General features: G+C 35.7%; 1 protein-coding gene across 5 annotated transcripts in view; it reads right to left on the reverse strand.

The window, feature by feature from the left end:
• The window catches only part of ARHGAP15 (Rho GTPase activating protein 15), a 623,633-nt gene that overhangs the window by 494,570 nt on the left and 109,851 nt on the right, over positions 1–19,212 (reverse strand). For all 5 annotated transcript variants that reach the window (XM_032637027.1, XM_032637031.1, XM_032637030.1 and 2 more), the window contains one exon: positions 18,315–18,402. In XM_032637027.1, coding sequence (XP_032492918.1) covers positions 18,315–18,402 — 88 coding nt within the window. The remainder of the gene's footprint in view (positions 1–18,314; positions 18,403–19,212) is intronic.

The raw sequence follows: 19,212 nt of genomic DNA on the forward strand, positions 1-19,212 counted from the left end.
GTATTTAGTAAATTTAATTTAGATCAAATAGATTATGGTGTGTGCCTCCTTTCACACAATACAATGTGTACGTTAGTGAAAAGCTGTTTTTACTTCAGTAATTCATAATAATCAGTTAATAAGAATATCCTCTGTATTTGCCTCTTCATATTTTTATTTAGTTCAAGTGAATCACACTTACATAACTTTAAATTTGCAGAACTCCAAACATTAAACAAAAACTTACCTGTTTGGGAGATTTTTTTACTATTTTTAAAGAAAGTTAAGCCACATTTCAAAGACTCCAACTATTTTCATATGTTCTGAGCTACTCTAGGTTTTCCTATAGAGAAATTCAGTTTCCTCAAGCCATTTTCAATAGAATACTTTAAAATTTTAGTGTAAAAAGCTTATAATATATTTAGACAATGTTAACAGTATGAACTTTAGGTTAAAGCATAAAATTATGGAAAAATGGCAAAAATTTTATAAGAAATCTGTCCACAATTGTTGCCTCATAGCCACTATGTTCTATCGGTTTAAAAGAAATAACTTATTTTTCAGAAGAAGCCAGAAATATGGGGTTTTTTAATAGCAAATTGTGAGATTTTTTGATCTTTGGCAACTCAATAAAAATTTTTTTGGAAACATTATACAGGCCAAGCATAACTTTCCTTCAGGATAAATTCAGCTGGCAAGATGACAATTGATAGCATAGCTTTCCTTTGTTATTTGGTAGTAATCTCAGGAAAAACTAATCAAGATGAGCATGACTCTTATGGATGCTTCAGATACTGAAATATTTTTACTGTTTTCCCATAATCTGCCACCCAGGTCATCACGGCTGTGGAAAATCTCAAGGCACAATAATAATGTTCATTGTTGAGTGATTTATGACATAGAAAAATTAAGAAAACCTGCTTCTACAGTTAATTGAATTATGGGACACTCAGAACCAATAAACATATATAACAAAAAAGATTATCTCTCCCACGTAATGTAGTCAGGAAAAAAAAGATGGAATATGATTTTATATAAGAAGAACTTTTTATGGGCCAAACACTTCTTATGTGTTTTATGGCTATCAATTCTTTTAATTCTTATAATACCTGTATGAAGTATTATTATTTTTTAAAATAAATTTATTTATTTATTTTTGGCTGCGTTGGGTCTTTGTTGCTGTGTGTGGGCTTTCTCTAGTTGTGGTGAGCAGGGGCTATTCTTTGTTGCGGTGTGTGGGCTTCTCATGGCAGTGGCTTCTCTTGTTGCGGAGCACAGGCTCTAGGGGCATGGGCTTCAGTAGTTGTGGCATGTGGGCTCAGTAATTGTGGCTCACAGGCTCTAGAGCGCAGGCTCAGTAGTTGTGGGGCACGGGCTTAGTTGCCCCGCTGCATGTGGGATCTTCCTGGACCAGGGCTCGAACCCATGTCCCCTGCACTGGCAGGTGGATTCTTAACCACTGCGCTACCATGGAAGCCCAGTAGGTATTATTATTATTACCATGTTACAGGTAAGAGAATATGCCAGAATGGTTAGGTAACCTTTCCCAAGGTAACATAGGTAGAAAAGGAGGTGCCAGGATTTAAATGCTAGCAGTCCCTCCAGAGTCTGTTTTTAACCACTATGTAGTCCTTAAAAATTGAATATACACTATGATCATATTCATGCTAAAACATGAAACATTTTGGGAAAAGATATGCTTTTCTTACTAGACTAGTACAGACATATTGATCTAGTTTCCGTCCTTCTCTGTTGAACTTGATCTTCCCATTGGGCCTTTACACCACCTGTTTACCTGGAATACCTCCCAATCTTCACATGGCTGACTCCTTCTTCTCCATCATGTCTCAGCTGAATGTCACCTTGTCAGAGGTCTTCTCTCTGACTGTCTTATATAAAATCATGGCATTCCAGGACTCCTGATTACTCTCTACCTATTTATTTTAATTTCACCACAGCCTTCCTCCTAACCGAGCTGGGACCTTGTTTGCCTTTTCCTCCACTATTTTTCCAATGTATGGAACAGTGCTGGTACATAGTTGTTGTTCAATGAATATTTGCTAAATTTGTGCATGAAGGAAAATACCAAAATGCAACTAGCATTTGTGCTTTGGAAGGAAGGTTTGGGCGTCTTAAAATTCCTAACTTTACAACAAGCAAGATTTGTATCTGGTCTAATGGTTAAGCAGTCTTTGCTTTGTGATTTGGCAAAATGTAAACAGTTTAATGGACTCATATGTGGATTGAACATAGGATTTCACAGAATCATGCAATAAACACTTACTGTATATATACTAAGTGTGAGTGTGTTAGCTACTGTGTTGGCCTATATCTTGACTCTTCCTTTAAGAATCGTATCCTAGCCTCAGACTCTGTATAATTATCTATAGACTAGAGAAAGAGAGAGAGCTAGAGGAGACTTATGGGTAAAAAGCAATCTAAGCTTTGCCAGTGTGCTTACCATCTAGTTCTGCCAGCTTCTAGCTGTCCTCATCAGCGTCATATGCTAAATCCGATGGCTTTGGCACCTGGCTTGGGTTTATCTCAGTCCGAACACTGCCCATTACACTTAGTCACCTCCTAGTGCTCATTCATGTGACTTTGACCCGTCTCTTACATTCTTCATGAGCTCACTGCTTTACCTCCTCTCCACATTAGCAATCTTCATTGTGCTTTCTGCCTAACAAATCCCATTTTCTGAATCTGCCTTACTCCCATCTTGTTATGTTTGATTTTCGAGGTTATTGAAAACTGCACACCTTTGTGTGTTGTCCCAGCCTCTCAAGTCCTTGATTTCACTTCCTTTCATGTCCAGACCTGTGCCTCTGATTCTGCAGTCAATTCAGCCTCTCTCTCTCTTTCTTTCTCTCTCTCCCTCCGTCCTCATTCGATGATCCACTCCACTCTCTCATCCACTTTTTCTTCTTCTACAATCTTCCTCATATTCCTCAATTCTAGAGAAATAACTTGACTACTCATGTAGTAACATTACAAATAATGGCCACCTACTTCAGCTGGGCTTTTGACTCTACTTAGCAATACTATTGTTACTGTGATAAGGACACAACGTATCCATGAAATCATTACCAAGACCAATGTCATGAATACTTTGCAAACTTTTTATGTGCTCCTAGTCAGTTTCTACTCTTCCTCATGGTACCTCTCTCCCAAAGCTTTACCTTTTTCAAGCCCACCAAATGGCTTACTCATAATTCAGAGAGATCATAGAGCCCTGGTGCTAGAACATTCGCCATTCTTCCCTCTTTCATAGTTAGTCTGTGTAATGCAAATGAACAAACAGAAACTTTAATAAATTTCTATATGTCTTGCCCTCTGAAAGCTTTATATCTACTTCTCATTTATTCCTTACAACAAATTTGTGAAGTTAATACCATTGCCTTTAACTGACATGTGAAGAAAACTCAAGCAGGGAGTGGTTAAGTGCCTTACATAAGTTCATGCACTTAATAAGGACCTCAGCTGAGATACGAATTCATTTTTATCTGACTCCAAGTCCCAAGTCCTTATCACAACACAATATACTGCCTCCCCTCCATACCTATCCTTTCCTCCTGCTAGGTCACATAATGCCTTTTTCAGGTCCCAAAGTAAGAATTAACACTTTCTATTTCTTCCTTGTAAGTGTCATCATTTCCCACTTTTGCATCTGTTTCCCAAAATTCTGGACCTGGGTCTGTGACTCTGGTCCACCTGTCCAATGAACTCCCATGTCTGGGCACGACAGTGTCATCTATGAGCATCAAAATTACCTGGCCTATCAGTGCCATATACTGCATGAACTCACAAGGCATGTCTTGTTTTGCCTCAGAGTAAGAGATGCTCCTTCTTCAGCCCAAGGTTTTTCCTCTATAGTTCCTAATTCTATCCAATCTCATTCCTTATTTTCCCTAAAGTAGATTATATCCTTTAGACTATAATCACACTGAAGTGATTATAAAAAAATAAAAAATAGAAGAAAGCAAGCACCAATGCCACAACTTCACATTTTCTCAATCTCACCTATTTCCTTTCATGATTACCAGGATTCTTCAGAGTTTCCTGCAGTCACATTCTCTGCTCCTGTTCTATTCCCTTCTCAACCCACTGCAGTCTTTTATCCCCTTCCTTGGTTAATCTAATTCGTCTTAACCATTAAGGTCAACAGGAACAGTCTGATGCTTTCTTCTCTCCCATCCACATTCTGGTTGAACTCTGTAGTACTATGAGATTCTGCTGGCCCTTCTTAAATCCTCTGTCCTTCAGCTAAGGAGACATTTTCTCTCCAAATTCTTTCACCTTTTATACTTTTCCTTCTTTGTTTTTTTTTTTTTTTTCCCCTCACTGACTTCTCTTCCTCAACCAACTTCTTAACTTCTTAAATGTTAGTAATCCCTGGTTTATGGTTCTAGGCTTTCATTATTTCTCATAGTTTACATGATTCCTGTGAGTTTTGATTTTGCCTGTGGCCTGATCTATCACTTATTTATGTTAACTCCCCATGATTCCTCTGGTCCCCAGCTCCCTCGTATGTGTCCAAACTCTATTTTCTAACTATCATTAGGATATAGCACAGACATCTCCTTGAAATCACTGTCTTCTTCTCAGACGTGTCCCCTTTTTTCTATTGCTTGTCTTGACTAATCATTTATCTCCTTCACTCTCTTCACTTTCTTAGTTCTCCTCTTTCCATCAATAGCCACAACCAAAAGGTACAAAGCCCAAATTCCAGAACGAGATCACAATCTCTTTTAAGTTCTTATTTTCTCTCATCTGAATTTCTCTCCTTCCCATTTCCTCTGAACTCAGTAAAAACCATTTCAATTCATTCTCCACATTTTGAATTTTTTTCCTAAAATGCAAATCTCACAATATTTCTCCTAGAAAACTTGTTATCTACAAGATAATGTACAAATCCCTTAGTAGAGTATACAGGCTTCTTTTCATCATCCCCCAACCACCTTCTCAGTTCCATTCATCCCTCCTTTTTTCTATACATCAGCAATGCTGAATGCCAGGCAGTTTCCAAAATGCTACATGCTTTCACAACTCTATATTTTGGGGAAGTGAGTATGCATGTACCCTTTTCATCTGGAACACAGTTATTTCTCTCTTCATCCACTCTCTTTGCCTGCCATCTGCCCCAATCCTGCTCATTTTCATGATGTAACTCCAAAATAATTTCCACGAGGCTCTCCTTCACCTCTGCAGGCACAGTCACTCTTTCCTTCTTACCATTTCCCCTACTCTGAAAAACATTTTTTTTTTTTGTTTACAATTTGTTTTGTTATTCACACATTGCAACTACTTTTTGATGTGTCTCTTTCCCCCAGCTATACAATCAAAGAACAAGCTGGGTTTGTCTTATCGGTCTTCATTTTCCCCAAATTTAGCAAAGTGGCCCAAAGTAAGCACTCAACAGAAGTTTGTTAACCTTTGAATGAAGTTATGAACTGGATGGAAAATTGCAACAGAAAATTTCCAGATTCATTCCAATTAATTAATAAAATTAAGAATACAGCTCAGAATTATAGTTTACAAAATGAGAAATATTTAGGACATAAAAATCACTACATTCCCATTTATACTGACCTTTAATAGGAACTGATCTTATGGCAAAATTGAAGCAAATAATAGAGATTTGGGGTGAATTTAAAAGTATGCCAGAAAAAGCTAAAGTGATTTTGGTAAAAGTCAAGCAAATAAAAATATTAGCCTCAAGAAAAGAAAACTAAGATAAGTAAATGAAGGACTATATAAAAATGATCCTAATCAATTGTTTATTTTTACAAAGTTAAAGCAGAAAGACCTAGGCTTGACAAACAACTTTAGGGACTAGGCTTTATTAGAAGGGAAAATTATCAGTGTTTAAGTGTTGTTAAATATTGGAATAAGTAGTTCAGAAAAGTTATAGAATTTACTTGGAAGACAGTCAAGATTTTATTCCATCTGAAATTAAAGAATCCTTTAATAGAAAACGTATTTCTGATTCTACAGCTATAAAACACATGAAAAAGTCTGCTGAACTACGTGATGCCAATGTATCACATTGTACATCATTATAAAAATGTACTTTTAAAAATTGACTAAATATAAACTTGAGCCTAAGAGTAGACATATATCTATTCTGGGTAAACTTAAAATATAAATGATTTTTAAATATTTAAATAGAATTATTTAAAAGTTACTGCTTCTGGACAATAAAACATAAAAGCCTCTTTGTTGGAGAAATGTGAAGTCATTAAAAATTGATCTTAGGTCTTGTCCACTTCTGATTTTTATTATTCTCTTAGTCCATCTTTACCATTTCTCAATAATAGCTGACAGGGTTGTCTCTCCATAATATATTTTTCTCTGACTTAGATTATACCTTTGGGATTAAGTTTCCCATTTTTCTTTATGGGATATTTGGGGGCTTTTAATGTATATTAAGAAAATATCAAAGGCCAGATGCTCTTTTGCTTGATGGCATTTTCCATGATGAAGATTGGCCATGTGTGTGGGCAACAAATCACTGGGCCACTCATTCTCATACCCTTATTACTAGATGTGGTTGAAAAAAAGTCAAGGCTCAGATTTTATGAAACAGTTTATTAGCTACCATTTTTTATTTTGGATTAATTGCTATTCCAGAATATAGACTCAGATTGTCCTTATCAGTCTGAAACATGAAACACAAAATCTGTTTAGAGGAATTAAGTTTTATCACATAACTGGTTTTGATTCTGGAAAATCAGTCATGGAGGAGGATAAAACTCACTTATAAATTCTCATTTGGGCAAAATGATTTAGGAAAGAGTGCTGAATGGATACCTGATCTTATTAATGTCTAAAGTATGGCCGCTGTCAACATAGAAGAGGATACTTTGATTGTTAAGATGTGGGTTTTATGTATATGAATATAAATGGTGTTAATAATAACTGAAATTGTTTCTCCAGTGAAATTTCTCAGTATATTACAAGACCAAATCAAACCAGATTTTCAGAAAAGCAAAGCCTTGTTAGTGATTTGGGGCACTAGAATGTTATGTGTTTGTTTGTTTGTTGAGGAGAAAGTATTCTCCCCTTTTTAAGAATTTATTGCATTTATTCCTGAATCAAAATCTTGCTAGAATAAATATAATAGCTTCTATTTAATCTATGTTTGTTGCATGCTTATATTGCCTTAAATTTACACTATGTAAAAACTATTTAATTCTGCAATGTGAGCAATTTGGGCACATTTTTGATGCCTCAGGCACCTCCTCAGATTCCCTCCTTAGACCCTCATTCTTTCAGTCTGCCTCAGTTGTCCCTGTAGATGACCAGTGATGCTTGGGCCCATATGGTCCCACTTCCTGTGGATGACCAGACACCTTCTTGGAATGCAAGGCCCTCCTGGTTGCCAAGGTGCAGACTGGCTTTTAGATCCCTACCACATCCAGATTTGGATAAAATACTATTTTACAGGGTGTAGGATCTGACCTTCTGCATAGCCATCCAAGGGTGTGCCCAGGATCCACATAATACAGGGAGAAAATACTCCGGGTGATAAATTTTAACCAAAAGGACGCAAGAAATGGGAAGAAACAGGTCGATATATTCCTTCTCCTACCTCCATCCCTTCCTCCTACAGACTGCTTCATGCTTTCTCCAGTTTATTTGCAGCTTTTTTGCAAGTCAAGTGGTGCACCTGCCCAGTGGTTCTCTGTGTCTCTGAGGCTCACTGTAGAGTAGTAGCCAGCATGATAACACATCCTCTCTTCTATCTTGCATCATCTCCTGCCTCACTTCCTTTTTACTTCACTCTCTGTGTCCTGGGCTCATGCCTCCCAAATAAAGCATGGATGCTTAATTTGGGCTTTGTTTTCTAGGGAATCTGGACTGAGACAATTGATGTTACTCTCCTGTGTCAGGGAGGCATAGCTCTCCACTGAAATGTGTGCAGGGCTCTCTCTTCAGGAGTCTAGAGTTGTCATTGGAAAGTATTGGGTTGGCCAAAAAGTTCATTTTGGTTTTTCCATAAGATGTTACAGGAAAACCCTAAAGAACTTTTTGGCCATCCCAATAGCTCACCAGCCAAAGGCTCCATTTTTTTCTATCCCTCTTTACACCAACCTGTGGCCACATTACCCATTCTCATCACTGGAATGTGAACAAGAACAATGTGAGACACCTCTGGGCTCACAGCTTTTAAAGAGCATGCAGATTTTCCTATGCTCTCTTAACATTTCCTTCATCTGCCACTAGGGGATGACAGAACCAAAAGATGGGAGAAGCACAATGTAGCAGAAAGCTGACCAGGAATATCTGTTTTGGCCTATGGTATGAGTAAGAAATGAGGTTCTGAAGACATTTTGAATTGTATTTGGACAGCAGGTAGTGTTTCTTTACCTGAAAAATCTTGATATTATTGTTAAGAAAACTAAGACAAGGATTTTGAAGTATACTGTCATTAAGTGAGTTTGTGCATTTGAATCCAATTCTGATTCCAAAGTCTGTTCTCTTAACCACTATACTCAATTGCTTCATGTAATAATAATACCAATAATACCAATAATAAATATAACTAATATTTATTATCTTTGCTGTGTGTCAGGCTTGCTACATCAATTTTCTCACACAATCTCACAACAGCTCTATGAGGTAGGTACTCTTATTAACCCCATACTGCAGCTGAGACATCAAAGAATTGTAGCAACAAATAAAATGTGAACCTGGGATTCCTAACCCAGGTTGTGTGACTTAGAAGCCCCTATTTCTACCTAATATGGTATACTGCTTCCCAGAGCATTTCAATTTAGTAGTGACTTTTAAAGGAAGAATAAATACATATATTCAGTAAATTTAAAAATGCACCGTGGAGTAAAAGTCCGTTTTATCTTAGAGAAATGTAAGCTCTAAATCAGATGTATTACATTGACCAAAATGATAAACCACAGAGAGTCAAGCTTCATAATTAAAATACTTTTCTGAAGAGCCTAAGGTGAGGTTTATTGGACAGTAAGCTATTACCCATTTATAAGGCATCCTATCAATTTCATAGATTTTTGTGGTTATTAAAAATTATGTACGATACAGAATTTATTGTGGTTAATGGCCAAATCTTGAGAAAATTATAACCAGAGAACATGGCTTCATTTATATTAATATCGATCACTTGATTTCATTTTTTTCCTTACACAGTTTGTGTTAATAAAACACTAGAATTCATTTTTCCTTTATTTCTTTGATCTCCACCTGTCATCCTCCAGGTTTTGGACTGTTTTTTCTTTTAATTTTTAAATGTATGTTGAGACCGTATGATAGTGCAATCTATGGCTGTACTAATAACCTGCCCTAATGTTAACCATGCTGACTTCACCAGAGCACTATTATTGTGAGAATTTAAAATGCCTTCGTTAGGCTAAGGTTGGTAGATCTATTGTTTGCACCTCCATTTTTATGATCTTTTTGAACACTCACTTTACAAAGATAAAATCATTCCATATTCATTTTATACAGATTACTCAATAATTCATGAATAGCTTGCTGATTGAAAACTATTTTCATCTTTTTTTGCTAAATCACATCATTTTACTCCCATAAATAAGTCCATTTTTTTATTAAAGTCATGCTACAGTGAATGAACATTAAATATACTGCATTATTTAATTAATGCTTGTGCTCATTATCTGCACTGGAAGTAAACAATATTAAGAAAAAGTAAACAAATTATTTTAATGAAGTCTTTTATATTACTCTTTTTTTGCTTTCAAGGTTATGGCTGAATGAGTGGTCTAAAAAAGTTAATAGTTTATTAAATGCCTTGAAAGAGTTTTCTGTCATTAGAAGTAAAATTTGCCAGTGTTTGCCTCTGATTAGAAGTATTAGTACAACGTAAAGTAAAAAACATAAAAGTAGCCCCAAAAATCCCAGTTACGTACGCAATCAACATGTTGGCTCCATATCAAACATTCTGGCTTTAGAACTATACAGTTTGAGGGGAGAAATAGTCCCTAAAATGTTTATAATACTTCTGAATTTATGTCAAAAGTGACACTAAGTTTTCTGAGTACCATGAGATAAATATAAAAGGAAGTAAGGTCCACTTGGTCTGATTTTTGGTGGCTGTGGAGACAAGAAATTTCCTAATCAGAAACAGACTTTGCATGATGCATTTATCTCAGTAGGGTACCACACTGAACATATATTCTGGAATCACATGAAAACACCTCCAGGTTGCTACTGGTGCTCACTAATGTGCTGATACACCCATGTTTTGGGCACTGCATATTTTTTAGTTCTTCCTAGATGAATTACCCTGCTTGCTTTCTTTGCACTAGGACTTCTTTAGCAATGACCATGCTGCTAAAAGATCAGGTCATAGGAGAATATTAATATATATTCTGAGTAAGAAGATGGCCTGTGATTTACTAAATGCATGGGGCCATAATGATAACAGACTTAGCCGTTTTGCTATTATCTTTGTCAATAAGAGCACAGGCGTTATTACTCTCATCTATTTCCATATATTTTTAGAATAGGTTTTTCAGATAATTTAACAAGTCCTACCTTCATTTTTTTAACTGTAGGAAAAATATATCTTAACTCCCCAAACTGTCTCTGAAAACTCTGAATCTCTCTTAATTTGAGCATATGCAGTATAAACTATAAAGGGCTCCACAATGCCTACAGAAAGAAATCATCTCCTCCCACAATCCTGTTCAAGGTCTTTCATGAGCTGATTCCACACTGACTTTCTAACCAAGTTAGAGTGCTTGCTGTCCTACAACAATGTTCCTCAACTTTTTTTGAGGCAATCCCTCACTGGCAGTGCATCCAGACAACTTACAGAAGAAACACAAAATAGTCTGGATTGGGGCATATATACCCTAGGACTCAGGGAACCACCAAGAAACATTTTTAAGAACAATGACCAGCACAGTATGTGGAGCAAGGCAAGCAATTGATAATATCTGGAAAATAAATTAAGGAATTAATTTCCCACATTTTATCATTGCTTACTCCCTTCTTTCCATGTAAAGTGTATTCCGCTCCCCCCAATTTCTGCAATGAAATCCTATTCAGCCGTCAAAAACTTCCTCAAATGTCACTTCCTCTAATGGATATATTTAGAATCCTTTCCAGCTGGGAGCCATATCTCTCTCCTCTTAGTTACCATGAAACTAACCCATGTCTCTGTTCATGCCATTTTGGAGTAACTATCAATGTCTACCTTTTCACTACAATTACTTGATTTATGGGCATGCTTTCTATTTGTTTCTAGACCCTCAAGTGAAAGATCTGAGTTTGTTTCATTTTTTGTGTCTTTCCTAATACCTAGCACAGTGGCTTAATATCAAGGACCCTAAGTGATATTTCCAGAATGAACTAATGGAGAAATACATAAGCTGACCATTACTTGCAACAACAATTTCCTTGGGAAAGAGCTACCTGTAGCTAAACCTATGGTTCCCCAGCATGTTTTCTTATATATCTTTATCATGTTAGTCATGTTCTATTATAATAAACCTACATATGATTCTGTTTCCCCTACCGGACTATAAGCACCTTGACAGCAGGGATCATATATTATTCATCTGGATATCTCTACGGTTTAACAACACATTGTGTGACACCTGTTAGGAGTTGTTAATAGTTCATAAAATCAATAAATGAATGGGTTCTCTAAATTACACAGCTTCTTCCCCATGAGGCAATCCATCAATTTTGTTTTTTTTAACCAGGAGTGCATATTTGCCACATCCCATAGCCATAGTCCAGGGTCTACTCCATAACAAGCAGATGCTCTAAAATCACAAACTATAGCCCATACACAGAAGGAAAGTTGCAAGTGAATTGCTGGAGCCAATTGAAATACTATGCTGGTACTGAAATAGGTTAAGTATACCTGAAAAATGAAAGGGGTATGATTCAAGGACTCAGAGGATAAATCAAACTGACAACTCTTGTTTCCTTAGGACTTCTCTGCCACTAGATGAATCAAATAATACTGTAGCTGCTTTTGAGGCAAAAGTTTTTGCTCTTGGACTAAATGAGTTGAAGTTAGAAGAACCATCTCCTCTCTTGCCTTTTTCCTGTGATAGTACTGGTCTTTTTAAGACAAGCAACACCTGGGTCATACTGCTGTTCAGCATGTAGTTGTTAAAAGAAGAGCCACGAGAGATTATTCTAGGGTGAAGATGTCTGGAGAATACTGACACACCTTATTAAAGAGTTGCCCCTGGTAGCAAATCTCAGCCCATGGCATTCTTCTCAATCCTTTTCTTTTATCCTATTTTCCAACCGAACTAAAAAATTCATTTCTCTTTTTAGCACACAGACCTTGCCCATTTTCAGTTTCATGCCATTGTTCATATTTTTTTACTCCACTGGAATTTTCCCTGCCCACAAATCTCCACATATTGAAATTATAACCATCCTTCAAGGCCTAATTCAAATCTTTCACAGATGTGAGCTGTCCCTCCTTTAAATGTTAAAAAAAAAAAAAAAAAAAAAAACAAAACAAAACAAAAAAAACACTCTCCTATGTTTCTTATTTCATCTCATCCTATTTTTTGGCAGAGATGCTATAAAGCAAAGACTATATCTTGATTATATCTCTATGCCTTATATGTAGCCCTAACGAGCAAGCTGTTCATTGTAGGATTTCAATACATATTCTTATGAAGTCTTTTCCCACCAAGGCTTATATAAATAGCACTAACTTGATTAACCAAATGCATATTTAAATGAAAGTGAGGTAGATTGTAATGAGAAACTATGCTATTTGGATCAACTCTCCCACTGCAAACAATAAAAAATGCTGGATAAAATATTTCTTTTTAAAATTAACCTTAAAAGAATTGAAAGGCTGAAAAGATAGTGGGAACATCCAGGGTAAATATTTTTTGGAGGTGAGAATCTGAACCCACAGAGAAAAGCAGAATATCAAATCAAAATAACTGCACCTTTCCTGAGGGCATTATAAAAGGATAAAGGAGAACCAATATTCAACTTGTTCCCTTTCTCCAATCCCAAGGGATTATAAAGAAGACTGCCTTTGTAGATGAACAATGTTAAGAGAAGAAGGAGTGAACAATAGTTCTGTCCCTGATAAAGTGCAGCACAGCTGTAGCCCTCCTTTTATGTACACATAACTCAAAAATTTTAAACTGTTAACTCAAATTGATCTAATCAATTACTGGAAGTGCCCCCAGACAATTTAGAAAAATACAGAACACTCTGGAGTAGGACACATTTATTCCAGGCCTCAGAGAACCTCCCATGATATTTCAATAACAATGATTAGCACACAGTCAAAGATAAGCAGACACACAAGGAAACAAAGCAACATGAGTGAGAACCAGTAGAAACAGCCTGATGTAGACTTCAGATGCTAGAATCACAAGACACAGAATATAAAAAAACTATGCCTTCTAATTTTCACAAAATAAAAGAGAGTCTTTAACATTCAGGAAAAAAACCTACAACAAATGACATAGTAAATTTAAAAAAGAAACAAACTTCTAGAAATAAAAAGTATAATAATTGAAATAAAAATAATGTTTATCACAAAGGGAGACTGAGTTAAATTAGAAGATAAATCAAGATAAGTTATTTGGAATGCAGTTCAGAAAGACAGAAAGAAAGAAGAATATAAAACACGTGGAGGATAGAGTGAGAAAATTTAACATAGGTTTAACTAGGGGCTTAGAAGAAAATAAGAGAGAAAATGTAAAAGAAGCTACATTTGAGAAGATAATAGCTTGGAAATTTGTAAAATACATTAATGACAGTTATAATCAATTTCAAGAGGCCCAACAATCCAGGCAGGGAAAATAAAAAGATATTGACACCTGGATGCATCACAGTGAAACAGTGGAAACACAAAGGTAATGAGAAAATATTATGAGGGACCAAAGAACAGTGGTTAGATTAACAGGTAACTTCTTGATACAATAATGGATGACAGAAAACAGTGGAATGATATCTTTGATGTGCCAAAAGAGTATTACTGCCAACTCAAAATTCTATATCCAGAGAGAATATATATTTCCAAAATGATGGAGAAATAGAGACATTTGAAACAAGCAGATGCTGAGACAGATTGTCACGACAAGACCCTTACTACAGGAATTTCTCAGAATGTACTTCAAATAGAAGAAAAAATAATCCTAGAGGGAAGGTCTAAGATATAGGAATATATAAATAACAAGGAACATGGCAAATATTGGGCAAATAAAAATCAATATTGATTCTATAAAAGGGAATAAATAATGTCTAGTGGTGTTAAAAAAGAATTAAAATACAGACAGAAATAGCATATACATTGGGAAGGTGATAAGTGAATTAAAACTATTCTAAAGTAATATTTGAATAGCTTTAGTCTTCAATAAGTTATAATTCTAGGCAAGTCACTAACAGAACACCAAGTGTATCACTCCTAAAACAGTGAAGAAAAATATGAAATTATTAAAACAAAATGAAAGGAAGGAAAAAGCAGGACATATTGATATTTAGAGAAAGAAGCAAGAAACAAAAGAAACACATGCTGTGATTCCATTTTATAAATTCAAAAGCAGACAAAGTATACTATATTTTTAAGGGCTACAGATATAGGTGGGAAAATAATAAAGGGTGATAAAATAATGACTAAAATGCCATTTAAGTCTGTGGCAAGGGAAGAGGCTGTGATGACAGACAGACAATAGGCAGGGGTGGGGCTTCTGGAGGGCTGGCAGGGTGTGCATCTTGCCCTGGGTGGTGGTTATGTAGAAGTTTGATTATAACTGTTAAAATATACATACATGTTTTATACATTTTACTAAAAATGGTTTCTGCGTTATTTTCCAGTGACAATATTTCAAAATTTTAAAGTGAGTTACAAATCAGAATACAGAATAAGAACACTGTCCTTTCCTTTATAATCCAGAAAATCCGGAACTAAGGACACCAGTGGTTTTCCAATGCTCCTTTTCACAGGAGGGCCAGCTAGTCTGGACCAAACTTTCTCTGGTCTGAGGTGAAGTGAACAAAACAGAGACAATGTATGTAGATGTAGGAGGGAGATTGTTTCCTCTCTTGGTAAAGACTGTCTTTAATTCTGAGGTTTTATCCCACCTAGATTTAGGATTGGGGTATTATACAATGTCCTTTCTGTTAGAAAGTGACAGTAGTAGTAGGCAGTACTTTACTCTTTAATTTTATTAAAAAAGAAAAACAGAATAGGTCAGTCCTCCTTTTCCTTGAATAGGTCACTGAGGACCCAGAGCCTATGAATCTCTGATTTACACACACCAGCAAAGTGACTGTGTTTCTTTTCAGGGGGAGGCTGCTTTTGATAAAAATGTGACTTGGTTATGAACTGAAAGAATTTCAGTGAGAAAGAAATATAGCCAAACATGGAATGTGGGATCAGGCATAACACTGTGTGACATTCTGTATTAAATGTGAAAGCAGTAAGGTTAAGAGACAATGGAGGAAGGTGAGGGCCCCAGGAAAATATATATGGATAAGCAGGATATTACATCTAGAACCCCAAATGGAGAAATGGCTTCATTTTCAGAATTATTCAGTGCTCAGACACAATATTTTATGCTGCCTATGGATACATATTTCTTTTTTTGGAGACAGTACACTCTGGTATTCCTTGAATTAATATACCTTTTCTTCTACACACGTGTGAATCAATTCAAGTGCAAAACTAAGATAGTATAATGATAAGTTATAATTATATTATACCCTATATTATGTACTATAGAATACAGTATATTTATATTTTAATGGAGTATATTATAATATAATAATTATTTTATGGCTACTATGCATATTTTTATTTTATTAACTAATTTTATTCCTTACTAATTCTCTTGGCAAATATTACTATCTCCACTTTACAGGTGAGGATTCTGAAGCTCAAAGGAGTTGAATAAGTTTGTCAGCTCCTAAGTGGCAAAACTAGAATAAAGCCCTCTATGGTTGAACTTCAAAGCCCTTCTCCTAGCTACTCTGCTGCTTTGTCTCACCACTACATTAACATTCAAAGATCATTCCTGTACAGATTAAAATGCCATTTACTCTTTTAAGCCACATTTTGCACTCACTTAGGCAGCTTCTACAGACCCCCTTGGAGAAAAGGACAGACTTTCCCAGAAGTACAATGAACAGTAATACCAGGACATGTGTAAGGGGGCACAAGAGAAATTCAGAAACTTGAGCATAAATCTCTTTCAAAATAAAACCACAGTATCTTTCATCAAGGCCTGGTAATCATCATATCATTTCTCTGAGACTGGAATTGGTAAATGTGGGCTATCCCACCAGGCCTTTAATATTTGGTTAGAAATGTATCCAAGAACTTGACTAGCAAGACAATTCATGCAGTACAAACAGGAATCTGCAATTCTTTCCCCTATTACCACAAAACACAGTTAGTTCCTGCCCAGAATTTGCTTTGAAGACAATGAGTGTCTGGGAGAAACCATAAGAGCACTGAAAATGGGACTAGAAGTAATAAATAGGGACTGCCAAAAAAAAAAAAAAAAAAGGGGTTAACAAATTTCCTCTAAAAGTAAAATCTATTGTCAATTTACAACAGTTCTGAAGCTTGAACTAGAGGCATGCAATTAGAGAGCTGACTTGCAAAGTTTGCCTACAGTAAGGGGAGTTTTCTTCCACCTGTACAAAATTAAGCATCTGATAACTATCTCCTGGTATGAGGAGACTAAAATAATAAAATAAAAATAAACCAAATGCTTTAACTTGGAATCTAATCTCTCCCATTATCCCAGCACATTCACATAAACTCTGCTCCAACGGAATTCTTCTCACCCAGCAGGATGAAGAGCATCTTCTCAGCAGCCAAATTCAGCAAGGCAAGTGACTTTCCTCCCTTCCTGATTTCCCCTTTAGAACTCATTCAAAGGGAAGACAAAGGACCCGTGGGTGGATGGGAGTTGTTTTCTACCTAGCCTTTAGGGGTACCTTATTTTTCTTAAAAAGATTATCTCAACATTACTGTAGCCAAAAAATAAAAACAAAACAAAACCCTAAAACAAATTTCTGAGGCAGTTTAAATTAAAAATACAAAGGACTGAGATATATTTTTAATTTATTCATAATTAGTTTACAGATTGGACTGCACCGAGACTCCAAAATCAGCAAGCTACTTGGGGATAAAGGCTATTGCAATTATCAGGAGCAAGCCAAATGCTACCTTTTGTTCTTACTAAAATCTTCTGCTTTAAAAAAAAAAAAAAAATCTCCTAGCAAATGATTTTCTATTTCCTATTTAAAGAGGATTACATAGCAAACAAGACTAGTGGCTGGAAAGCAAAGAACCTTCCATCGTTTTATTACCCGCCAAATACAAATTAGTTCATTGTGGTTAATTCCTGCCAGGAGACCCCTTTTCCCTGCTGTCTATCAGGCCATTGGGGTATGGCAGGTTGGTTCTTGCCCAGAGTCCTTCCTGCTCAGGAGGCTGTCAGATATGCTGCTTGCCCACTGTCTCCAACATCGTGTGACAGCTCTGGTGTTCGGGCAGCAAGGTTTTGAGCTTGAATTGCCCCAGTAACTAGCTCAGAATTGCTCCTACTATCACTGTCAAATCTCTGTGGGCATATATGAGGCCCTCCTCCAGGTACAAATCAAGAAGCCCTACAAATTTCACTTTGTAATAACTATTGGATACCGAAATTGTATTAGTTCCATTAGATGGAGTCATAGAACTGTTCAGAAAGGTTAGCTGGATGTAGTGAATGTCACAGTTAGACTAAGATAAAAAATGACTGTTAACTTAGAGTGTTTCCTCATTGGTAACACCCTATATTAAGATGCCATTTATAAACAGTTTATTATTATTTATTAATGTGTGAAGCACTTTATAGCATGCTAGATAACAACTTAAATTCATGTATTAAAGATGCACATACATGGTTTAATACGATTTACGCCTTATAATATTCTTTAAAACAGCTTTCCATAGTCTCATCCGTTAAGTATTACTAATGCATTTTATAACATACTTTATACTACATTATTTGAGCAAGTAGCTGCATTTAGTGATCATTTCATAAATAAGAATAAAGCATTTATAAATGGCACCTTAATTTAAAGTGTTACCTTCCCATTACTAGAGAGCTGCTTGCCATTCATCTCATTTTGTGATTATTCTCCAAATGCACCACTTAATAAAACAAACACTAAGTTCTATTTTCCCTTCCTCTGATTAAAAGTTTATTGAGTCATTTTCCTCCATCTGCTTTCAGATGTTGATAGCTTGGAGGCTTTAGTGTGATTTCTGTTGAAACCAAACTTTTAGTTCAACAATATTTCTGTAAACATGATAATAGTAGAAACAGAGAACTACCCACCATATTAGACAGAGCCTGCTGCTTGGATTCTTTGTAAAATTCAATTTTTCGACTAGAAAGAACAATCCAGGAAGTAGACCAGTTTTTCCTTAGGAGAGAAAAAAGCAAAAAAGCACTATCACTTGAAGAAATCATTCACAGGTATTGTATGAGCAACATTTGGAATAAGTAGAGACTATATTTTTAACCAGAATTCCTAAAAATCTTTTCTTTACTAAAATCTACAGGTGGTATGGAATTTAGATTTAAAAAATAATAATAATAAAATAATAAAAATATTCTGTAATTTTTATATATCATGGCATTTATAGTAAAAGTTTCATCATTTGTAGATCTTCCCCAAATCTTTTTCAGCTATCAAAAATCCAACCTTGTGTATCCATGTCTTCCACTCCATAAAAAGTCTATGTTTCTGCAGCAAACCAAAAACAGCAAAGTAAAAATAGAAATCAGAACCTTGTCCTTCATCGTTATATCTCTTCATTGGTTTAGCATACATCAGAGTCTGCAAAACTAATCAGCTAATTTGCCTGCCTAGTTCACAATATTTTTCAATGTTGAAACTCAATGCAAATAAAGGGAGTCAAATGCTTTTTACTTTTTTGCCAATCAAATTGGCAAGAATTAGAAGGAATAATACCGAGGTCTACTGAGAGTATGGAGAAATGGATTCTCCCATACAGTTTTGGTGGGAGTGGAAACAACTTTTCAGGAGTGAATTTGGCAATGTTTTTAAAAAATATTTTAAAATGTGTATATCTTTTGATTGAACAAGCCCATTACTATGAAGTTAAATTTATCCTAAAGAAATCATCTCATAAGTTAAGGCTCTGTACATAAGAATGAAGTGCACCATTTCTTAATTCTGCATCTAAAATATCAAAAAATGAGATAGGTT

Source organism: Phocoena sinus, chromosome 7 (assembly GCF_008692025.1).
Source record: "Phocoena sinus isolate mPhoSin1 chromosome 7, mPhoSin1.pri, whole genome shotgun sequence".
In the NCBI taxonomy this organism is placed as follows: domain Eukaryota; kingdom Metazoa; phylum Chordata; class Mammalia; order Artiodactyla; family Phocoenidae; genus Phocoena; species Phocoena sinus.